General features: G+C 44.6%; 1 protein-coding gene across 1 annotated transcript in view; it reads left to right on the top strand.

Moving 5' to 3' along the window:
* TRPC4 (transient receptor potential cation channel subfamily C member 4) overlaps positions 1 to 25,259 on the top strand; it is a 251,856-nt gene that overhangs the window by 115,804 nt on the left and 110,793 nt on the right. Inside the window, exon 5 of the mRNA XM_029285122.1 lies at positions 2,824 to 3,137. Coding sequence (XP_029140955.1) covers positions 2,824 to 3,137 — 314 coding nt within the window. The remainder of the gene's footprint in view (positions 1 to 2,823; positions 3,138 to 25,259) is intronic.

The following is a 25,259-nucleotide window of genomic DNA, read 5'->3' as shown; positions in this document are numbered from 1 at the left end:
CGGCATATAAATCCATGTTAAATAAAAATAGTTGGGGCTTACAACTTGGTCATTAAGCAAAAAGTCACTAAGTGAAAACACAGCTGTTCTTATGATCTTATTTCAGCTTTCCTTTGCTTTATAAACCTGTGAAGGTCATAAATGTGAGGGCTGATCATAAAGCTATTTTTTCATCACTGTTGTAACTGAATTGTCGCTAAATGGGGCAGTTGATAAACAAGTTGGTAAGTGCTCACCATCTCAGTTTATGATAACAAATTCTCTTAAGTTTATACTTAGGTTTATTTAGACATCCAATGTCCAGGACCAAAGACTGAAGGAAATTGTTTTTGTTTCCTAGAAATCAACTAACTCTACAGTCCTATACAGCCATACAAGTTAGAAAATCAATTTAATGACTATGTACCATGTGTATATATCATCAATGTCTTCCAATGAACAGTTTTATATCATTATTACTTGTAAGGTATGACACAGCCATCTTCCTCCATGTTTTATATTAGACATTCCATATTCCAGGCATAAAAAATGACAGAAATAGAGCCAAATGTATGTGGTGATCCATATCTATTATCAATCCTCTAGGTCCACATGGCAAAAAATGAAAATAGTGTTCCTACTATTTATTGTGACTCTTGCTTCATATTCCTCCTAAGTCTATCTGAGATTGCTCTTTGACTAGCCTTCTTTAGGGAATGAAATTATTCTTATTCTAATTTCACAGCAACTGTTTGCTGTGAAACAGTTTGCTGCTAGTTGCCCATTCCCTGGTAGTGTGAGAGAAGTTGGTACAGTATGGGCTTGCTTGTAGCCTTATGGACAGTTTAAATTTCTAAATGAACTTCCTTTATCTAAGAGTCAGAAGTATTTTACATTTCTTTTTTGATTCAATTGTTTTAACACTTCTACTAATTTGGTTCATAGTTCACATTTCTTCAGTGATGTGCAATCCTTTATGAGAAGGGATTCTCTATTCTCTGCATAGAGAAGCTGAATATCCTATTCTCATAGAACAGTAAAATAAGAAAAGAAAGAAGCTCTAGCTAGGTATCACTTTGTAAAGAAAGGCCTTGGGGTAATGTGTTATCATGATCTGGATTTGGGGGACATTAACATCACTCCCCTGCCATGGATGAACCACCTCTTGATGCTAGATTTCTCCACAGCCCCCCCCCCACACACACACACCACTGCAGGGAGGCAGAGCCTATTCAAACAGCTCACTCCTGATGAACCCAATGCAATTTCAGAGGGCAGGGTTTTTTCCCCTGAAACTCTGTTGCACTGTTTGGCAGAAGCTTTCATTGCAGCTTGGGATGAACAGATGATGGGAGCCATGGACCAAATCCCATCTGTTTTGACTCTCTGTGTCCGTGGATCTCATAGAGCTTTATGGCACACCAAGTGTCTCAGAGAGATGAAGCAACATAAGAGACACCTAGAGTGCTGCTGGAGGATTACAAAGAGTGAGGTCAACCAAGCACAGTTAAAAGCCTGCATTAGGCTTTACCTTGTGGCAATAAGAGTGGCAAAGTGTTATTACTTCTCTTGCTCATAGGCAACCAGCAACCCCTTTCAGGTAATCAGATCTCTCCTGCATAAGAAGGAACTGGAGGAACTCTTGCAAGAATATTTTCAGCATCTTTTAGATAAAGTCGCTCGACTTCACTCAGAATTGGACTCTGACTGGACAGACTCCTTGGATGTGATGGAGACATGTCTGAACCTTGGGAGTTCAAGCCAGTTACTCTTGAGGAAGTGGACAGGGTCCTTGAGGCTGTGAGTTGAGCCACCTGTGTTCTGGATTCATGCCCCAGGAGGTGGCATGTGGTTGGATCCAAACAGTGATTAATGCCTCTCTGCAGGAATAGATGGTACTGTCTGCCTTGAAGGAGGCAATGGTACACCCTCTTCTTAAGAGGCCATTCTCTGGATGGGGTAGTACTTCCCAGATTGAGCTGATGTGCAATTTGGGGATCCTCCTGGACTCATGGCTCCTGCTTGAGGAGTAGAGGGCAGCCATGGCAAGGGGGGCCTTTGGTGTGCCAATTCTACCCTTTGCTGGATCAGGAGGCCTTGTTCATGGTCACCCATGCCTTGGTCACTTCCTGTCTGGATTACTACAACACGTTCTATATGGGGCTGCCCTTGAAGGCCACTCAAAAAATTAAACTGGTCCAGAATGCAGCATCATGCAAAGTAATGGGGGCCCTAGGTTTGCCCATGTAATACCTCTGTTGTGTGAGCTGCGCTAGTTTCCAGTTTCAATATGCAATTCAAAGTGCTGGACACTATCTTTAAAGTGATGGCACAGAACAGGCTACCTGCATTACTGCTTTTGCTATCAGGTCAGATGGGGTGGGCACATTCCTGGTTCTTTCCCCCAAATATTGTCATCTAATGTGAGCTAGGAAGTATGCCATTTCCATGGCAGTCTCTGCCTTGTAGAACATTTTGTCCCATTACATTAGCAGGCATCCATCCTTTTAACTTTCCACAAAACCTTAAAAACTGTTTTTTTTCCTCCCAGGTGCTGGGAGATTAGATTATGGTATGTTAGCATGAATTGGCACCAGGTTTTTGTTGTTTTAAATTTTTAAATTTTTAATTAGTTGTGTTTTATAGATTTTAAATAATTTTATATATTTTTTAATCTTTGTTTGGAAGCTGCCCAGGATTAACTGAAACACTATAAGTGAATGAATGAATGAGCAAGTTTTATTTTGGGCATACTCTTGAGTTCATAAAAAATAAAAGTGTGATTTAAAGGGCTGCTACAATAGAGAAATACTGGTTAATATTGTCTCATTATTTTGTTTACAGTACAGTGGGCTGCTTGCAAGACAGAGCTGGGATATGTGGCATCCAACACTGGTTGCAGAGGCCCTGTTTGCTATTGCAAATATTTTTAGTTCTTTGCGTCTAATCTCATTATTCACTGCAAATTCTCACTTGGGACCACTACAGATATCTCTTGGAAGAATGCTGCTGGATATTTTAAAATTTCTCTTCATCTACTGTCTTGTACTGCTAGCTTTTGCAAATGGACTTAACCAGCTATATTTTTATTATGAAACAAATGAACCTGATCGCTGCAAAGGAATACGCTGTGAAAATCAAAATAATGCATTTTCAACGTAAGTTACGCTTTAAAAAACCTTATTTTATAGCATGTTTAAAATTGCATATTTCATCTGTATCTTTTTTCTTTTCTCAGAACTGCAATGATAAATAATCTTTATGAGAAGGTAGAATGATATTTTAAAAGTTTCAATCATAACCACCATTTTGCAGTATTAATAATATAAAGTGAAATACATGAAAATGTATGAAGGCCAAAGTTAAATAGGTGACAGTATGAATAATGTAGATATTCTGAATGTTGATACTAATGAAGTCACTTTAGGGTACTACAGTCCTACAAAGGAACAGAAATTAGTATTTTTTATTTTTTATTTTTTATTTATTTATCAATTTAGGCACTGCCTATCTCACTGTCTAAATTATGCAAGAGATATTCATTCCACTGTAATGAATGGAAAGGAAGTACCATGATTAATTGAGTTGGTTCCAGTTTATGAATGTTACAATCATTACTTATTAAAGGTTCAACTTTATTTTTAGTATGGCTTCAAAAGTCATGGTTAAAGGCATTTTTCACAATGATGTTAAAGCATGATTTTGAGGTACTGTAAGGACCTGCCTCAATTAATTCTCCCAAGAAAGCAGAACTCTTGAAACTTGCATTGTTTCAACAGGAACTTTTATTGGAAGTTATTGATAGCAGAAGAGTAAGGCAAGATATAAGGATTTCCCACATGAAACATTACATTAAAAAAACCCTTTCAAGCCCCTCCCCAAATGTCCAGCTGACCAGTTTGATTTGAACCAATCCATAGGTGTTAAGTTGTTGTGGGAAACAAGTGACAAGGTGCCATTCTCAAGGCTGTCAGTTTTCTCCACGGCTCTTTCCCATCCTACTGCAGATAAGGCAGGTTGCTTTCCCCCCTTCTAAGCACAAGTTTTCCTCCTCTCAACAGAATGGCAGAACCCAAAAAGGAAAGGCATAGGAAAAGAAATACATTGAGGGTCTGACATGCCCCCCCCCTTAAAAACAGGAATGATCCACCTGGAGAAGAGAAAATAATAACAGGGAGAAAATGAAACATAGCAGTTAGTCAGGTTTATCAGGGTAACGTGCATGAAAATGTTTGCGGAGTCTAGGGCAGGACTTTTCAACCAGTGGTATGGGTACCACCTGTGGTACATTGGCACCTGGCAGGTGGTACGCGACCATCCTAGGAAAGTGGTAGTGGGGGAGGGGAATGAGCTGAACCAGTGGCAGCACCGCACAAGCCTGAGTGAGAGATAGCTGGAGCTGCAGCGCTGTCAGGGCTCAGCGGAAGCGCCAGGATCAGTGCTTCTTCGGGGCTGTCAGAGCTCAGTGGAAGTACCAGGATCAGCACCAGGCTCCAGCTGGAGCTAGGTGCTGATCCTGGCATTTCCGCTGAGCCCAGAAGAAGCACTGATCAGCTGGAATGTTGCAGCATCTCCAGGATCTTGTGATTTACATTCAGATGCTTGGCAATTGATTCATATTTATGATGGTCACAGTGTCCCAGGGTCATGTGAAATGACCAAAATCTGCTGCAACCACCCAGCAGGCAGAGGGAATAAAAACCGAACACCCCACCACCCCATCCCCACTGCCAGTCCTCAACAGAAATGCTCACAACAATGAAAACCTCGGAAAGGAGGAAGAGCGCCACCGGGTGGGCAGGCAGGTGTCTTGCTTGGCTGTGGCTTGGGGGGCACTTTTTCAGTGCCATTGTAACTTCAAACAGTCACTAAGCAAACTGTTGTAAGTCGAGGACTACCTGTACTTTATCACTTTTTTCCCTTTTTTTGGTCATCAAGTTTTTGACACCTTGCTAGGCGACGGGTGGTACTCAGATGTTTCCATATCCTAAAAGTGGTACAATGGGTGAAAAGGTTGAAAAGGCCCTAGACCCACTCATTCTGAGAGGCTGGGAGGTCTTCCATGCCACTAAATATTGGGTGGCCCCATGATGCTTTCTGGAATCTAAAATTTCCCTGATCTCAAAATGTTGTTCACCATCTACCATAATAGGTTGTGGTGGAGGAGCTACTGCCAACCTTAAAGGCGAACTCATCTCGGGCTTTAGTAAGCTGCAGTGGAATACCAGATGGATCTGTCTTAATGTTTTGGGGAGTTTTAGTTCTACTGTGACTGGGTTGATGATGAGTTTAATAGGGAAGGGTCCCACAAATTTTGGGCCCAACTTTTTTGAAGGCTGCAGGGACTGCAGGAAACTAGTGGAGAGGTATACCCTGTCCCCCACCCTAAAAGGCTTGGGTCCCATCCTTTTTTTATCTGCTTGAGCTTTATAGGCTTCTCTAGTCTAAGACTTTTCTGATGACTTGCCATGTATTTTGCAATTGCTTAATCCATTCCTTAAGGGAAGGGATGGTAGGTTCATTGGCAGGTAATTCAGGCATCGGGTTGAAACTGTCCTTTAGCCACTTAGAAAGTAACCAGTACTGGAATGCATTGCATTGTTATAGGCTACTTCAGCAAATGGCAGCGGGTCAGTCCAATTGTCCTGTTGATAAATTATGAAGCACCTCAGGTATTGTTCTAATACTGAGTTCGTTTGTTCTGTCCACCCATTCGTTTGGAGATGATGACTGGATGACAAGCCTGGTCAGTACACAATAGGTCCAAAAAGGCTCTCCAGAACTTGGAGATCAATTGGACCCCTCTATCTGAGATTATGCATTGTGGGGCCCCATGTAGCCAATAGATATGTTTTACAAACATCATAGCCAAGGCTTTTGCAGTTGGAATTTTCTGGCAAGGAATGAAGTGGACTTGCTTGGAGAATAAATCTGTTACTACCCAAATTACAGTGTTTCCTGCACTTTCTGGTAGCTCTACAATAAAATCCATAGAGATCTCTCTCCAGGGTGCTGAAGGTTTTGCAACCGGCTGCAGGAGACCAGGCATTTTCCCCTGTCTTCGTTTAGCTGCTGCACAGATGGGGCAACTGGCCATATAGCTCTCAATGTCCTTTTTTAGAGATGGCCTCCAAAACTGCCTCTTTATGAGGTGGAGGGTTTTCACAAACCCCAAATGTCCTGCTAGTTTCAAATCGTGGCAGAGCTGCATGAACTTTAGTCTCTGGGTTGTAGGGGATGTATAATTTCCCCCCTACCCAGGATAACCTTTCTCACATTGAACAGAGATTTTTGTGGCTGAGGAACCACTTGTCCTTCTCCAGGGCTTGCCTGAATTTGGTGGCTGCTGTATTGTCCAGTGGTGGAGCGTTTTTAGTTTGCACCCTTGTGGTGACTGGGGCTGCCAATTGTTGTGTAGGTAACAGTGGTTTCACTATTTCAGCATTCGTGCTGTTGTATTGCGGCATCCGTGGCAGGGAGTCTGCCAAAAAGTTTTCCCCCCTAGGTAAGTACCGGAGAGTAAAATTGAACTGGTGGAAGTGCTGGGGCCATTGAGCCTGTTTAGGGGACAGCTTCCTGGGGGTCTTTAGTGCTTTGCAGTTTTTATGATCAGTCCATACTTGGAAAGGGATCTTGTTCCCTTCCAGGAACAAGATCCAGGTGAGGAGGGCCCAATGCACAGCATAAGCTTCCTTTTCCCAGACGGCCCATCATTGTTCAGTTTCTGTGAGTTTCTTTGAGGTGTAAGCACAGGTCTGCAACTGACCTTCCTGGTTTTCCTGAAGTAGCACCGCGGCCACCACTACATCACTGGCATCTGCCTTGATGTCAAACAGCTTTTCTGGATTTGTTTTAGCATTGGCTCCATGGAAAAAAGTCTTTTTAATTTCTCAAATGCCGCTTCGCATTCCATAGTCCACTTATAAGGCTAGCTAGGTTTTGGTTCGTTTTCCCCCTTGGTTTTTCAGCAAGTTAGTAATGGGGAGTGCGATCTGAGGAAGGAGGGGATGAATCGTCGGTAGAAGTTTGCAAAGCCTAGACAACTTTGCAGCTGTTTTGGGGTGCATGGCGGAGCCCATTCCAAAACAGTCTGCACCTTTTCTAGGTCCATTTCCACCCCTTTGTGAGAAATCTGGTAACCCAAATAGTCATTTTTTTTCTTTGTGGAACTCACATTTTGAAAGTTCAGCATATAGCTTGGCTGTGCAGAGCTTATTTAAAACTGCTCTGACTACTTTTACATGCTCAGCTTTCATTTTGGTGTAGATTAATATGTCATCCAGGTACACCAAAACCCCCTTGTACAAATGCTCATGGAGGACCTCATTAATTAGTTGCATAAATACTGCTGCACTCCCTGTAGCCCAAATGGAAGTACTTTGAATTGGAAGCACCCCAGGGGGTAGTTGAAAGCAGTTTTCCACTCATCCCCCTCCTTGATTCTGATCCAGTAATATGCCTCTCATAGGTCTAACTTGGAGAAAATTTTCCCCTTTGAGAGGTGAGCCAGCATGTCTTTCATGAGGGGCAGGAGGTATACATTGTCCACACACACAGCATTCAAACATCTATAATCCATGCAGAGATGAAGAGACCCATCTCTTTTTTTCTTGAAATAACACTGGAGCGGCCATTTTTGGTCTAGCCGGTTGGATGAAACTGCGTGCCAAATTTTTATTTATAAATTTGTGCAGCTCTTCTAACTCTTGGGGGGGGGGTCATCAAATAGAGCTTGGGTTTGGGCAACTTTGCTCCGGGGATGATTTCAATGTCACAGTCTGTGGGACAGTGAGGGGGTAGTTCATTGGAGCATTTCTCACTAAAAACCTCAGTGTACTCTCAGGGTATGCCTTTTGGTTTCTTACTGTTAAGTGCTGCCACCACTTCACACTTAGGTTTCACTCTGGGGCTGTGGCGGCCATCAGGTGAGAGGGGTTTCTCCTTAGGGAATCTCAAGCCTCCTGTTCTCCAGTTCACTTGTCGGTTCCATTTTTTTAACCAGGCCAGTCCTAGGACTAGGGACCACTCCATGCCAGGGGTCACTATAAAATTCAAGGTCTCAGTGTGGCTCCCCTTGGTTAAATTCATGGGTACCATGGTGAGGGTGGCCGGGATGCCCCCTGCAATAGACCCATCTAATTGACAGAATGAGATTGGCTTCTTTAGTCTCTTTACATGAACCCCCAAATTTCCCACCAGGGTTATTAAACATCTTGTGCAGCCCAAGTCCAATAAGGTCTTCAGGGCTATCTTCTCCATGCCTGGGATTAAAAGTTCTATGGACATGATAATTGGTGCAATGGGTCCACTTACCAAGGGTTCATCATCGTAGTTGCTGTCAGACATCTCTGGACCCTTCTCCAGTGGGGTCGGAGTTCCTTCTCCCCATTTCTCAGTGGGGTGGAACTCCATGACTTCAGCGTTTTTCATCTCAGTCTCCCTGGGACACTGGGAAGTTTTAACAGTTCCCCCCCAAGTTGGTCTCCTTTTCTTACCAGAGTTTTTGAATGGCATTCTGCGGCTCGATGGCCCTCTTTGCCGCACTTTAAACAAGCAGTTGAGTGCACGGTTGCTGCGGCAGTTGTTGTGTCTCATTTCCTCTCTGGTGGAGAACATCTCCATGCCCAGCCGAAGTGGTGTTGATTCCAGGCTTGGTTGATCTCTGCTTTTTTGGCTAGGATGCACCAGTCATGGAGATGCACAGGGGCTCCTTGGGCAATGCAAGCATGGTAGAGGTCATCATTCAGCCCATCTTTAAAACAGCTCACTAAGATATCCTCTGGCCAGTTGAGACGGCAAGCCAGATCTCAAAAATCTTCAGTGTATTCAGCCATGGGCGTTGGCCCTGCCTGACCATCTTAATGCAATCCTGGGCTTTCCAATTGGCCAAGGGATATTCAAACCACTGCCTCAATGCTGCCATGAAGCAGTTGAAGTTGTGAAGTTCGGGTGCTTCAGCATTGTGCAGGGTCACCATCCACCAAGCCGCCATACCTTCCAGGGCCAGGGTAACGACCCTGACCCGGGTGCCCTAACTAGGGAGCTCTCGGCCATACTCATGCATAAAGGTCAGGATGTGGGCCAGGAACAACCCCAGTTGCTGAGGGTCCTCATTGAACTTCATGCCCAGAGGGTAGTCTTACACTCAGGTCGGTGAATCCCCCTTCTTCAGTGTGACCATCACCACCACCTGGTGTGGCTCGAGCTGGGGTCATTGCTGCTGTCATGGCCCCCATGACATCCACGGTGTTGATGGTTTCTCTCTCTCCCCTTCCAGCCTCCTCCTCCAGTCTCTTTTCAACCTCGTCTTGGCAGGCATCGGCCTCTTCCTCTTTGAGGTTTTTGAAGGCCTCCACCATCAGGTTTATGGCTTGTTTTAGGAAGTGATCAGCTCGGGTTGGCACTTTGTCCTTTTCCTCGCTGAGATTAAGCGAATGCTCCATTTCATGTCATTTCAGTGTCATGGTTCCGACTAATGAAACACTTCAAAGAACTTGACATTCAGCTCCTGCGGTCGATGGTTACTTTCCAGGACCTCCCTTCCCAGTCCTCCTTCTTTCCAATGCCAATCGACCATCTCAGCTTTGAGAAGTTCTCCCTGTTTACAGTCTCGTCTCCCAAGTCAGAGGAGCTGTCACTAAGGCAAGCCTTCGGGGAGACCTGTACCCAGTGCTCGGTTTCTTCCCTCTCACTGCCGTGGTTAGACATCATGTGCATGGTCCCCACGGTAGGGGTTTTCTTCCCTCTGGGTTGGCCATTTTGCAGATCCTGCCTAATGTAAGGACCTGCCTCAATTAATTCTCCCAAGAAAGCAGAACTCTTGAAACTTGCATTGTTTCACAGGAACTTTTATTAGAAGTTATTGATAGCAGGAGAATAAGGCAGGATAAGGAGTTTCCACATGAAACATTACATTAAAAGAACCCTTTCAAACCCCTCCCCAAATGTCCAACTGGCCAGTTTGATTTGAACCAATCAATAAGTGTTAAGTTGCTGTGGGAAACAAGCGATAAGGCACCATTCTCAAGGCTGTCAGTTTTCTCCATGGCTCCTTCCCATCTGACTGGAGATAAGGCAGATGGCCAAAGGCCCATTCCTCCCTCCTTTCACACCCCAAGTAAAGTACTTCAAAGTGGATAGAACAAAGCAAAGGAAATACATTGTAGAAGATACATAGGTCGCTTTCTAAGCACAAGCCTCCCCCTCCCAACAGAATGGCAGAACCCAAAAAGGAAAGGCATATGAAAAGAAATACATTGAGGGTCTGACAGGTGCTCACATTGATTCAAATACTAAAGTTATCCTGACTCCAATTTAGTACTATTAATTAACATTTACAACTGCTATGTTAAAAGTAAATTATTTATTATTAATGAACATTAAGAGCTGAACATGATCTATAATGCTCTAAATTTATATTTAAATTTCTGTTGTTAAAGCAGTCCCATGGTGCTTTTCCAAAAGGCAACTGGACTTCCTTTATCTATTTTTTTGTAATGTTTTGCTTCTCATCCAAGAACCTTCTTCAATTCTGTTCTGAAGTCAAAACTGAAGAAGATTCTTGGATGAGAAGCAAGAAAAGCACATGTTACTAAAGCATTTCCACATTCCACTCCAGAATCAGTTCTGAAATTCTGAAGAGAGTGTCGGACTTGTCCTGACTTGGTTTAGGAAAAAAGAGCCTTCGACTGCATTCATAGTGAAAGGAATACTTTTCCAAATCTAAGTGGTTACAAGATAGAAAAAAACAGATCTGAAGTTTGAGTGCGAAAACTGCCCACTTTCCCCTTTTCTATATCCTCCCCATTGACTATCTCCCTGGTGTCCACTTGGATTCAACCAAATTGTTTTGGTAACAGTCCTAATGATTGGCAAACTTGACGATCCGCATTTCATTCCCATGGTTGTGACCTTGGGGTCAGTCAGCCAATGTCTCTGATAGGCACTTGAAGTGGTTTTGGTTTTATGTCTTCCCTCCCTACTTGGTAGCTCCTTTCCCCTCTCCCCCAGGGTTCATGGCAGTGTGGCATTGGCAAAGCTGTGATGGGGAAAAGCAGGATTGAAGCATTAACATTCTGCCCCCATCAAAGAAAAGGCTAGTCCTAAGAGAGAAAGAGAAAAGAAAAAGAGTGGTTAATAGATCATTTCAGTGGGGTTTGTCAGGGTACAGGTTATCCTCAAGTTATGACAGTTTACTTAGTGATGGTTCAAAATTACAACGACATCCCCAAAAGTACCGTCGCAAAATTATAACTGTTGCAATACTCCTGCGGTCATTCACCCTTATGAGCAACCATAGAGACACTGCAGCATGCCCACCCCCACCCCACGCATATTCACCCACCACTATTTCTCCTTATCCATCCTGCCCCATCTGTTCCTCATAGATATTGGGTCTGTTTTGCCAGCCAGACGGGTTCCACATGTTCTGCTCTACTTTGCTCTCCCCACCCCACTCCGATTGCTGACTTACCTTTCCAAGATCTCCAGAGGCTGGGCTATGAAAGGAGAAGGCTGCTGCATTGCCGAGCCATGTTGCAGAGTTCTAGAAGCCCGCTGGCTTTTTCCAAGACGCCAGCAAAGCCCCAGCTTTCTTCCCCAGCATGGGGGAGGAAGAACCAGCAACCCTTTCTTGTAAGCTTCTCTTTTTTGGCCAAATTAGCATAAATAGCAGTTAGTTTGAGAGATAGAGCCAGCAAGTGCTTTACCTCCAAAGACATTAGCAGGGAAACTTTAGGAGAAAAAAAGTCTTTGCTTTTCTTAGCAAATACAGTTAAACTTGGGAGGTGGGGATAGGCAGTTCTTTAGAAGCATTTCATTGACTTTTTTAGCATAGATAGAAGCCAGCCCATGCAACTGAAGTTTGGGGCTAAGCAACAAATTTGTTTTCCTTCACAAAGCTTGTAACATGAAGCCTTTCTTTGCTTCACCTTTAGGCTTTGTCTGCACGTACTTGTTGGCTTACAAGCTTAAAATACTGTTCCCACCACACCTGTTTTGGAGATAGTTTCCAAGGTGTTTTTAATGCTTCTAGGTTCTTGTAGTCTGTGCACACCTCAAAAGGAGTCTTGCTCCCTTCTAGAAAATGTCTCCGAGTGAGAAGTGCTGATCGCACCACACAGGCTTCCTTTTCCCAAACTGCCCACCTATGCTCTGCATCTGGGAGCTTTCAGGAGGTGTAGGCACCAGGCTGCAGGGTCCCTTCTTTATTTTTCTGAAGGAGAACTGCTATATCACTGGTGTCAGCCTGGATGACAAAAGATGCGTTGGAGTCTGGGTGTTTAAGGATTGGTTCAGCAGCACACCAGACCCCTTTGTATAAGTGCTCGTGCAGAACCTCATTAATCAGCTGCATGAAAATGGTAGGGGGGCCTTGCAGTCCAAATGGGAGAACTTGAAATTGGAAATATCCCAGGGGGCAGATTAATGTAGTTTTCCACTCATCTCCTTCCTTGATTTGCACTCAGTAATAGGCTTTCATCAAGTCCAGTTTGGTAAAAAAAATAAATCTCTTTTGCTAGATGAGTTAACATGTTCTTCATTAGCAGCAGGGTGGTATACATTTTCCACTTAAACTGCATTGAGCCCATGATAGTCCACACATAGATGTAGGGAGTTGTCTTTTTTTCTTTTTGCTGAACAGCAGTGGAGCTACCATGCGTGACTTTGTGGGTTGAATGTTTTATTCAACCCACAAAGTCACGCATGGCAGTTCCAGTGCTCTAGCTAAGTTTTTATCTATGAATGTCCTCAATTCCTCCAGTTCTCTCAGGGATAGAGTTTCAGTTTGGTTAATTTGGCCCCAGATAGAATTTCAGTGGTGCAGTTTGTGGGTTGGTGGGATGGAAGGACATCCGAGTCCTGTTCATTAAATATTTTTCTTAAGTCCCAGTACTCTCTTGGGATTAGGGAAATGAGGTTTTCCTTTTCGCAAGCTGCTGCTGCACTTTCCCCTTTTACTTTCTTAATTGGCGGGGGGGCATGAGCCTGCTTTCACCGTGGTTTTCTCCCCACTCTGTCTTTGCCAGATTTTCAGGATTTTCCTCCTCCAGTCTACCAAGGGGTTTCATTTCTCTAACCAGGCTAGTCCTACATACCATGGGTCTGCCCATACTGGGCACCACTGTGAAGCTGATACTTTCCTCATGGGGCCCCATTTTCATCTTCAATGATTTGGTAGCAAATGTGGCGAGGACCTCCCCCCCACTATCATCCCATCTAACTGGAAGAATGCTATTAGAGTTTTCAGTTCCCTAAGGCACATCCCCAATTTCTCACTATGCCAGGGCTGATTAGGCACCTACCAGTAGTGTACCCAGAGTCCAGTAGAGCAGTCAATACATCTTTGCACCCCAAGGAAGTCACCGTTAGTTCTACTTGGATAGTTACTGGTGTTATGGTGTGACTTATCACCAGGTTGTCATCTCCTCTGCTGTTGCTCACTGTTCTGGCCTTGGGGTCTTTGGTCAGAGTTCCCTCATGACCATTGGTGAGAGGGGGGAACTCTACGACCTCCACTTCTCTGAATGCTGTCTCTTTGGGCTTGATGGATTCCTTGCCACTCTTTTTTGGTTCCCGTAATGGAGTCGATGCTGGGGCTTGGCAGTCAGCAGCCTGATGACCTTCTTTCCTGTAGTGAAAGCATCCAGTATTAAGACAGCAAAGCTAAGGTTCCATTTCCCTGGCTTTGAGGGCTCCTGTTTTTCTGGCCCAAATTACTGTCGCTATTCTCAGTTGGTGTGGGTGTGGTATCTGGCCAGATCAATTTCCACCTCATCTGCCAGAACATACCAGACCTGGAGGGTCTTTGGAGATCCCCTTGATAGGCAGGTGTAGAATCCTTCTGTCAACACTGCAAATACTGTATATTCTTGCTTTGACAAAATGCAGAACTGTCTGGTATTTTTATAGTTAAATCAGGCAACAGTGAAAGGGGAGGAGAATAAGGAAAGCCCGGGAAAAAGAAACCGGAAGTAAATCACATCTTCCAAGTTAATTGGAAGATGTGAACCATGACCCCAAAATAAGGGAGGGAAAAATGCCTGGAATGTAGGTGCAACGGAAAAGAATCTCAGATCTAAGCATTTCCACCATGCCGTACTGACATCTCTGTAACCTTAATAAATGCTTTTAGGATTAAAAATATGCCTGAAAGTCCTTTTAAGTGTTTCGTTAATCAGACACATGACACCTTCATTGGCCAATCCCTCCTGGAAGCATTCAATCAACTGCCACCCTGGGCTGTTACACTGGAGGTAAGTTTGGCCACTCTGTGAGATCTTGAGCTCTCAGCTTGTCAGAGGTTTTCCAAGTAATCGATCGCTTGCTTGAGCACTGAAGCATGGGGGTCTGGCATGGATTCACATTCCTCTGTGGAGCATCAGACTTGAGACTGGCTCCCTCAGCTGAGAGTTACTCCGGGAGGGAGATTTGTCCCAGTGTTCCAATCTCCTGACTCTGGTCGACCTCCAGATTTTTGGTTGGCCACACACTCCCAGGGGGTTCTATGCCTCTTCTTCTAGCCCGGGGGTCTCTTCACTGTCCCATAGTCTCAAAGAGGCTTCCCCCCAGGTCTCCATCTCTTCCTGCTCCCCTTCGTTGTCTGACATTTTTTGCCCTATCTCCATGGTAGAAACAGTTCTCCAGATGACAAAGAGTTTCTAAGCATATAATTTTTTTTCATTGTGCATATGAACTTTTGGCTTTTTGATTCTGGTAACCACAGTCCCCTCCAAGTTTCATCATCCTGTCTTTTTACAATCATAGTCCACAAAAGATTTTCAAATTCAAGTAGAGCAACAACATCTCTTCTCAACCTTTTGGGTAAGATCAAATGTAGCAAAGTCAGACCAGATGTCCTTAAGGGTAAAAAAGGCAGGTGTTGGTGATAGGTGATTCACTTCTCATGAGAACTGAACCAACAATTTGTAGAACAGACAACCAAATTAGGGTGGTTAGTTGTCTCCCAGGTACAACTATCAATGACATGACTGAGGGACTTACTAAAATAATTAATCCAATAGATTTTTTTATCCATTTCTCCTCTTTCATATGGACAAATGATATGACAACGTCCCTGACAATAATATTAAGAAATTACAAGCAACTAGGCATAAAAACCAAACAGATTGGGGTACAGATGTTTTTTCTTCTATATTCCCCACAAAAGGTAGGCATCAAATGAGGAAATGAAGAACTCTGGAAGACAACCACTGGTTTAGGGGATGATGCCATTGAGAGAACTTTAGATTCTTAGACCATGGTTTACAAAATCTGCATGGGGGGTCCTTTGGCAGGGGATGGGCTACACCTGACAAGAACTGGGAAGAATACCTTTGGAAACCAACTGGATTGCCTTATCTGAAGAGCTTTAAAGTAAAACCAGAGGGGAGGGAGATGAAGTATTAGAAGCTAATTCCAATCACAAACCTCAGGACAATCAAACAAGGGGTAAGAAAGAAGGGGAACTAAGAACAAAACAGTTGTGTAGAAGCAAAGGGACTTTGCCTTTGCACCACTGCTCAAAAGTATGAGGAGCAAACAGGGTGAATTTGACATCTAAGTACACATGGGCAGATATGACATCATTGCTATTACTGAAACCCATAAATGGAATATGCAGCTGGAGGGATTTAAATTGTTTAAAAGAAACAGACCTCAAAAAAGAGGAAGTGGAGTTGCACTATATATAAAAATTAACTATATCTCTACAAACATACAGCAGAACAATGATGAAAACTAAGGTACGTAAGAATGGGGAACTTTATAAAAGCCCAGTCTGGCACTATACCACTGAAGAAGAAAAATTAAAAACTGGCATGGCTGCACAAAGAATTCTCTAATAAACTGAGTGACAAAAAGGACAAATATAAAAAGTGGAAAGAAGGGCCCATAACTAAGGCAGAATATCAGCATATAGCCTGAACCTGCATAGATGAAGTCAGGAAAGGTAAGGCTCAAAATAAACTAAGGATTACAACAAATGTGAAAAACAAAACAAAGCAAAAAGCTTATTTCAAAATATGAAAAATAAGAAAATAGATAAAGGAAACTATCGGTCCATTAATGGGAGACAATGCAAGGTGATAAGCAGCAGGGAGAAAGCAGAACTGCTTAAATCATTCTTTGCAGTCCAACCTATCAAAAATAGTATTGTAAAAGATTAGGAATTTGTCTCTTGAGAAACCTATATGTGGGTCAACAAGCAACAGTGAGAACTGGACACGGAACCACTGATTGGTTCAAAATTGGGAAAGGAGTCCGGCAAGGCTGTATACTGTCGCCCTGCCTATTTAACTTATATGCAGAGCACATCATGAGAAAGGCAGGGCTANTTAAGAAAACCAAAATCATGGCATCCGGCCCTCTCAATTCCTGGCAAATAGATGGGGAAGAAATGGAGGTAGTGACAGATTTTATTTTCCTGGGCTCCAAGATCACCTCAGATGGGGACTGCAGCCAAGAAATTAAAAGATGCTTGCTCCTGGGGAGGAAAGCTATGGCAAATCTAGATAGCATACTAAAAAGCAGAGAACATCACCCTGCCAACAAAAGTGCGTATAGTCAAGGCCATGGTTTTCCCAGTTGCAATGTATAGATGTGAAAGTTGGACCATAAGAAAGGCTGAGAGACAAGAATTGAGGCCTTTGAACTATGGTGCTGGAGAAGACTCCTGCGAGTCCTTTGGACTGCAAGGCGTTCAAACCGGTCAGTCCTAGGAGAGATCAACCCCGACTGCTCTTTAGAAGGCCAGATCCTGAAGTTGAAACTCAAGTATTTTGGCCATCTAATGAGAAGGAAGGACTCACTGGAGAAGGGCCTAATGCTGGGAAAGATTGAGGGCAATAGAAGAAGGGGACAACAGAGAATGAGGTGGCTGGATGGAGTCACTGAAACAGTAGGCGTGAACTTAAATGGACTCCAGAAGATGGTAGAGGACAGGAAGATCTGGAGGAACGTTGTCCATGGGGTCGCGATGGGTTGGACACGACTTCGCAATTAACAACAACAACAACAAAAGTTTAGGAATACAAGTCAAAATAGGCAAGAAAATGGTAAGACAACACCTATCCAACTGATGAGTTGAAGTCACCAGGTACAGAGGCATTATATCTGAGGGTTCTAAAGGAGCTGGCAGACATGATCTCAGACTGAACCGTATGTTTCAAAAATCCTGGAACACCAGGGAACTACCAGAGGACTGGAAAAGAGCTGACATGGTTCCCATCTTCAAAAAAGGAAAAAAATTGATCCAGGAAATTATAGACCTGTTAGGGTGACATCAATACCTAGGAAGATTCTGGAAAAGAGAATTTTCAAACACCTAGAGGCAAGCAAGGTTATAATCAGAAGCCAACATAGGTTTATCAAAAACAGAACATAGCAAACCAATCTTACTGCACTCTTTGACAAAGTGACAAATTAGTGGATCAGCAAAATGCTATGGACATAATTTACTTGGACTTCAGAATCAGAATCAGAATCAGAAAAGAATAGAACTGGAAGAGACTTTGGAAGTCTTCTAGTTCAGCCCTCTGCTCAAGCAGGAGTCCCTATCATTTCAAACAAGTGGCTGTCTAGTCTCTTCTTAAAAACCTCGAGTGATGAAGCACCTACAATGTCTGAAGGCAAGCTGCTCCACTGGTTAATTGTCCTCACTGTTAGGAAGTTTCTCCTTAATTTCAGGTTGCTTCTCTCCTTGATTAGTTTCCATCCATTGTTTCTTGTCTTGCCTTCTGGTGCTTTGGAAAATAAATTGACCCCCTCCTCCTTGTGGCAGCCTCTCCACTACTGGAATACTGCTATCATGTCTCCCCTAGTCCTTTTCTCTAGACTGGCCATTCCCAAATCCTAATCATTTTAGTTGCACTTCTTTGCACTTTTTCCAAAGTCTCAACATCTTTTTTGTAATGTGATGACCAAAACTGAATGCAGTATTCCAGGTGTGGCCTTATAAGGCTTTATAAAGTGGTACTAATACTTCACATGATTTTGATTCTATGCTTCTGTGTATACAACCAAGGATTATAATAGCTTTTTTGGCTGCTGCTGCTGCACACTGCTGACTCATGTTTAAGTGATCATCCACTAGGACTCCAAGGTTCCTCTCACAGTTACTGTTTTTGAGCCAGATTTCACCTAATCTGTACTTGTACCTTTGGCTTTTCCTGCCCAGGTGTAAAATCTTGCTTTTCTCCGCATTAAATATAATTTTTTTGGATAGGGCCCATTGTTCAAGTCTGTCAAGATCTTTTTGGATTCTGAGCTTGTCTTCTGGGGTGTTGGCTATTCCTGCCAGTTTAGTGTCATCTGCAAATTTGATGAGATCCCCTTCTATTCCCTCATCTAAGTTATTTATGAAAATATTGAACAGTACAGGGCCTAAGACAGAATCTTGTGGTACCCCACTGCTTACTTCCCTCCATGTAGATGTAGTACCATTAAGGATTACTTGTTAATCCTACTACTGAGTGGCTATAGAATTTAGAGCACACTGCATTCAGCAATTTTCATCTTTAATCTTGAATGGAGTTACACTTCCTCATTAAACTCTGGTGCACAATCTGGGAGTCTTCTTGGACTCTCAACTCCTGTTCATAGAGTAGATGGCAACTGTGGCCAAGAACAGTTTTGTATAGCTTCATCTGGTGTGCCAGTTGTACACCTTCCTGGACTGGAAGGCCCTTCAAACAGTTACTCCTACCTTATTCAGTTCATGGCTCGACTACTACAACACAATGTACATGGGGTGCTCTTGAAGACCATTCAGATGATTCAACTAATCCAAAATGCAGGATGCAGGATGTGATGTGCATTCTTTGGTATGTCAGTGTCACACACTTTTGCAAATTGCACTGATTGTTGGTAGCCTCTTGAATTATTCAAGATGCTGGCTATCATTTATTGTATAAAGGTTTCCATGTCTACTTTCCCATGTTTTCTGCCCATCTATAAAAGTTGGCAGAGTTAACATGCATTGGCTGCCATCAATTAAACAATACATCAATACTCAGGAAGTGTGTCTTTCTCTGTCACAATGTCTGTCTTGTCTTCTGGAAAGAGAGCCCTTCAGAGATTTTTGTAGTTCCTAACCTGATGACAATCCAGGTGGCCTTGACAACCAGGCTATACTTTCAATCTTGGAATAGCATGGATGTGTCCCTCTTGTTAGACATGTTTTTGTATATATAGTATACTGTTTGTACAGATACTGTTGTGTCCTGAGCCTGCAACAGCTGAAAGCAGGCTCAGAATTGTTGCAAATGGTCCCGGACAATCCAAAAGCTGCCCGGGACCAGACAGGGTGGCACCAGCCTTGTGCACATGTGCAAGGCGCGAAAATGGTCAATTCCTATTGGTTCACACTGTCTGGGTTTCTGGCCCTATAAAAGGCATGCGTGTTTGCTGTTCGCTTGGTTGTAGGAGAAAGAAATAAAGAGCTTGTTGTTTTCACCATGTATCTTCATCAATTGCCAACGAACCGAAAACACAACACTGGCGATGAAGGTGGGATTCCTGCAAGCAAGAAAAAGAATTAGGACTCACCAAGGAAGTCCTGGCGATCGGGAAGATGGCGTCCTCCATTCGCGACTCAGCCTGCCAGTACAGCGTCGCTGGAGGTGAGCTCGGCAAAAGGACCCTTTCCCAAACATCAGCTTGCAGAGGAGGCAATTAGTGAGGGTCATAAAGTTTACGATGTCGAAGATCGGACACTTGACTGATTTTGATGTCTCCCACCTAGAGAGATGGAATTCCTACATAGCATGGGTGGAGAACTATTTTAGAGTAAATCAAATAAGAGAAGACGGCCTGAAGGCAAGCAACTCTTCTGTGTGCCTGTGGACAGGAAGCTTTTGACATCGCGGAAAATCTGGTGGCCCCTGCACTTCTGGAGTCAGTAACATACGCTGACTTGAAGAAGATGTTGAAGGAACATTTCCAGCCGAAATTATCTGTCATTGCTTGGAGGCACGCATTCGAGCAGAGAGACCAGAGGCCGGGTGAATCTGCTGCGGACTTTATTGCTGCCTTAAGACAAGCAGCCAGACCTTGTGAGTTCAAGGATCTGGAAGAAAGGCTGCGCGATCACTTCGTGTGTGGCTTAAGAAGTAGAGACCTCCAACAAAAGATCTTTGCGAAAGAAGAGGTCTTGTTTCAAGATGCATTAAGAGAGGTGGCAGCTGAAGAAGCAGCAGGCGGTGCTGTGAAGGCTTTGCAGCTCGCCAGGAACCCTCCAGCCACCGCTACCGTCCATCAAGAGGACACTCGAGAAGAATGAGAAGCGGATCCTGAAGAGGAGGTGGACAGACTTCACCAGCCAGCTGAGAGGAGGCCGAAGGGGCGTCCGGACAAGGCCCCAGCATCTCTTCAGTGCTTCAGGTGCGGAGGACACCACAAGCAAGCTGACTGCAGGTTCTGCTCCGCCATTTGCCGGGCATGTGGCAGGCAAGGCCACATTGCCTCCGTCTGATTGGGTCGCCAGAAGGTCCAACCTCGGGAAGAATTGCTTCAGAAAGGTACCAGGGTCCCCAGCCAACACAGGGTGGGTGTCTGCGCATCATGCAGGAGTATTCTAAGGACAGGGACACACAAGCCCCTTAAGAAAAAACTTTGCATTGATGTGAGGTTGCAAGGGGTTCCCTTATTGATGGAGTTGGACACAGGGTCCGCTCTATCAATCATTTCACTTGACACCTTCAAAAGGATTTGCAGCAGTACTGGCCTTCGAGTTAAAGCCAGGCCATCAAATCTAATACTTACTGATTTTCAGAATTTGTTAGAGAATTTTAATTTCTCTATTGGTGAAAATAAATCAGAAGCTCTCACAGTTGACTGCATTTAGCTGATTCAAATAAACTCTTTATATTCATAGCAAAATATTTACAATACCATACATTCTTCTTTACAGCAACATAACACAATGTAGACTTCTTACAGCAGAGACAGACCTGAGACTGAAACTGAAACCCAGCTTCTAACTCAATACCCTTTTGCACAGACTCAGTAGCACTTTACTCACATTGGCTGACTGAGCTACCACATGACTCTTCCTGCTCATGAATATTCCAACAGAATTCTAAAGTCAATGTAAAGGGAAAGGCCACACTCAAAGTACAGCGAAAGGACTTTGAGGGGTTCCTGGATGTGGTGGTAGGTGGGGGTGAACTTACGAGTCTTATTGGACTCGATTGGTTCGAGGCTCTGGGAATCCAAGTAACTGGGCTGCACAACTTGCAAACATCGGGCCTTGCAGAGGTTTGCAAGGGGTTTGCTAGTTCAGAGCTAGGATCCTACAAGGGGCCTCCCATTGCACTACGGTTAGACCCAACTATCACGCCCATCAGGGTCAAGCCTAGAAGGGTGCCTTTTGCCTTCAAAAGTAAGATAGATGCTGAGCTGGACAAATTGCTCAAGCAGGGCATTTTAGAACCTATGGATTCTAGTCCATGGGAAACCCCCATAGTAACGTCTCTAAAGGCTAATGGGGAAATCCGTATATGTGCAGACTATAAGTGCACACTGAATAAAGTGTTGCAACAGCACGCATATCCAGTGCCTGTTGTAAGCCACATTCTGGCCTCCCTCAAGGGGGGGTGCATTTTTGCGAAACTTGACCTGGCACAGGCCTATCAACAGCTCCCTATTGATGAGGCATCTGCAGAGGCCCAGACGATTGTAACACATAGGGAGGCCTTCAAGGTCAAAAGACTACAATTTGGGGTAAATGTAGCCCCTGGCATATTCCAAAGTGTCATAGAGCGCACACTTCGGGGTATTTCTGGGGTCTGTCCCTACTTCGATGACATCCTCATTGCTAGGGAGTCATCTCAAAATTTAGCAGAAAGGTTAAAGGCTGTCTTGCTTTGTTTTCGCAAAGCAGGCCTTAAATTGAAACAGGATAAATGCAAGATAGGAGTCACTTCCACTGACTTCTTAGGGTTCAGGATTGATGCCCAAGGCATTCACCCTGCTGAATCCAAGCTTCAAGCGATTCAGCAGGCCCCAAGGCCCAAGTCCAAAAGTGAGCTGCAAGCCTTCGTGGGACTCTTAACTTTCTATCACACATTCCGTCCACATAAGGCTGCAGTGGCTGAGGCGTTACACCGGCTCTTAGACAAGCAGGCTCCATGGCAGTGGACTAAAGTCCATGAAAGAAGTTTCAATGAGGTTAAGGCCTTGCTCTCTTCAAATGCTGTGTTAGTGCATTTCAATGAGCAATTGCCTGTATGCATCGCATGCGATGCATCTCCTTATGGGGTGGGAGCAGTACTTAGCCATCTGAAGGCTGATGGGACACAAGTCCCTGTGGCCTACTATTCAAGGACTCTGTCATCTGCAGAGTGGAATTACGCTCAGATTGACAGAGAAGCCTTGGCCATAGTGGCTGGCATAAAGAAATTCCATGATTTCTTATATGGCCGCCACTTCATGGTCTACACAGACCATAAATCTCTGCTGGGTTTATTTACCACTAACAAACAGACACCACATATTATTTCTCCATGTATGCTGAGATGATCCATTTTCCTGTCAGCATATGACCACACTCTAATTCATAAACCTGGAAAAGAAATGGGCCACGCAGACGGCCTCAGCAGATTATCTCTTAAACAGATAGAGGCAGATCCTGCTCCTGCCATTAATATTCTTTCCATTCAGGAGTTGCCTGAATCTCCCCTAAATGCTAGGGACGTGGCTGCAGAAACTGCCACTGATCACACGCTTACACGCGTGCTGTCCTGAGTGTTGTCTGAATGGCTTGACACGTGCCCAGATACTGAGTTCCAAAGCTTCTGGCACAAGAAGCATGAACTTTCCACTTTCAAGGGGTGCCTGTTATGGGGTAGTAGGGTAGTAGTAGGGTAGTAGTAGGGTAGTAATCCCAGCCTCTCTCTGCATGAGGGACATCCTGGTATAGTAAGGATGAAAGCACTTGCGTGCAGCCATCTTTGGTGGCCTGGGCTCGATAAAGCCATCGAGGCTCAGGTTCACAGGTGCCAACTGTGCATGAACTTTGAGTCACAGTCTGAAATGCCTCAGGCCCCAGTACATAGGTGGGAGGAAACTCAAACCCCATGGTCACAGGTGCTGTTGTGTCCTGAGCCTGCAGAAGCAGGCTCGGGATGATGCAAGAGTCCCGGGCATTGCAAAAGCTGCCCGGGACCAGACTGAGTGGCGCCGGCCTAGCGCGCATGTGCGAGGCGGGAAAAGACTGCCTGCTATTGGTTGTGATTGCCCGGGGATCTGGGGGTATAAAAAGAGGCCTGCGTGCCTCTGCTCTTGTTTGGTTGTTAGCTGTAATAGAGTGAGAATAAAGATCTGTTCTGTAACATGAATTGCCTCCTTCGCCTTTCATCACCGGACTTAACACTGGCGACGAAGGTGGGATTTAGTCTAGTTAGCTAGGGAAGCTTATAGACTCACCCAAAAAGAAGTCCGGAAGAGGGACGACGGCGTTGAAGTTAGCGTCTATCCTGCCAGTACAGCATCGCTGGAGGGTGAGTGTGGCTGAAGAAAACCCTGTCCCTTGATCATGGCGAAAATCGGGCGTTTATCTGAATTTGATGTCTCTCACCCGGAAAAATGGGAATCTTACGTTGCAAGGGTGGAGACTTACTTCCGAGTGAATCAGATAAGGGAAGATGGACTAAAGGCTGCCACAATGTTGTGCGTTTGTGGGCAAGACGCCTTTGAGATCGCCGAGAATCTAGTCGCCCCGGCCTCGCTAGAAGCTGTTTCATACTCTGATCTAAAGAAACTTTTGAAAGAACACTTCCAGCCCAAGCAATCTGTCATTATGTGGAGGCACACATTCGAGCTGAGAGATCAGCGAGCTGAGGAATCAGCTAAAGAATTTATTGCAGCCTTGAGAAGAGCAGCTAAACCGTGCAAGTTCAAGGACTTAGAAGAAAGGCTGCGTGATCGTTTTGTATGCGGAATGAGGAACAGAGACTTATAGCAGAAGCTGTTTGCTAAGGAAGATGTCTCTTTCCAAGATGCTCTGCGAGAGGTTACGGCAGAGGAAGCTGCAGGCGGAGCGGTAAAGAATCTGCGGCCCACTCAAAGTGCTCCAGAGACTGCAACCATCCACAAGGAGGACGTGCGGGAGGACTCGGAAGAGGATCCTGAAGATGAAGTGGACAAGCTTTATCAAGCAGCCGGAAGGAGGCCCAAGGATCATCCGGACAAAGGCCCAGCTGAGCTTCGATGCTTTGGATGTGGAGGTCACCACAAGCGGGCGGAATGTCGGTTCCGTTCCGCCATCTGCAGAGTGTGCGGCAAGAAAGGCCACATCACAGCTGTTTGTCTGAGTCGACAGAAGGTACAACCAAAGGAAAAATTGAATCTGAAAGGTACCAGGGTCCCCAGCCAAAACAGGGTGGGTTTCTGTGCAACACGCAGAAATATATTAAGGATTGGCACACACAAACCCCTCAAAAAGAAATTGTCCCTTAAAGTAAGGTTGCAAGGGGTTCCATTGTCTATGGAACTGGACACGGGGTCTGCCCTATCCAAAATTTCCCTCAACACATTCCACAAAATCTGCAGCAGCAGTGGCCAGCGAACTACGCTCAGGCCTTCTAATGTAATTCTTACTGACTTTCAAAATTCCAAGGTGTGCGTTAAGGGGGAGGCCACCCTTAAGGTACAGTATAAGAATTTTGAAGGTCCCTTAGATGTGCTGGTTGTTGGGGGTGAGCGCACGAGTCTGGACTCGATTGGTTCAAGGCCTTAGGAATCCAGGTAACAGGGTTGCACAAATTGCAAACAGAGACCCTAGCAGACGTCTGCAAGGAGTTTGCAGATGTGTTCAGCTCTGAGCTAGGATCCTACAAGGGACCTCCAGTTTCACTAAAGCTAGATTCAGCTGTACAGCCCATAAGGGTTAAACCTAGGAGAGTACCATTTGCTCTTAAGGGTAAGATTGATGCTGAACTGGACAAGTTGCTCCAGCAAGGCATATTAGAGCCTGTAGACTCTTGCGCGTGGGAAACTCCCATTGTCACGCTTTTGAAGGCAAATGGGGACATTCGTATATGTGCAGACTACAAGTGCACACTCAACAAGGCCCTACAGCAACATCCTGTGCCTGTAGTGAGCCACATTTTGGCTTCCCTTAAAGAGGGTAAGATTTTTGCAAAGCTTGACCTGGCTCAAGCGTATCAACAGTTGCCTGTTGATGATGCAGCAGCAGAGGCTCAGACTATTGTTACCCATAGAGGGGCTTTCAAGGTGAAACGGTTGCAGTTTGGGGTGAATGTAGCCCCTGGCATTTTTCA

This window comes from Protobothrops mucrosquamatus, unplaced genomic scaffold (assembly GCF_001527695.2).
Source record: "Protobothrops mucrosquamatus isolate PMUCROS unplaced genomic scaffold, P.Mucros_1.0 scaffold1314, whole genome shotgun sequence".
In the NCBI taxonomy this organism is placed as follows: domain Eukaryota; kingdom Metazoa; phylum Chordata; class Lepidosauria; order Squamata; family Viperidae; genus Protobothrops; species Protobothrops mucrosquamatus.
The sequence above is the reverse complement of the archived record's forward strand: the minus strand, read 5'-3'. Positions and strand labels throughout refer to the sequence as shown.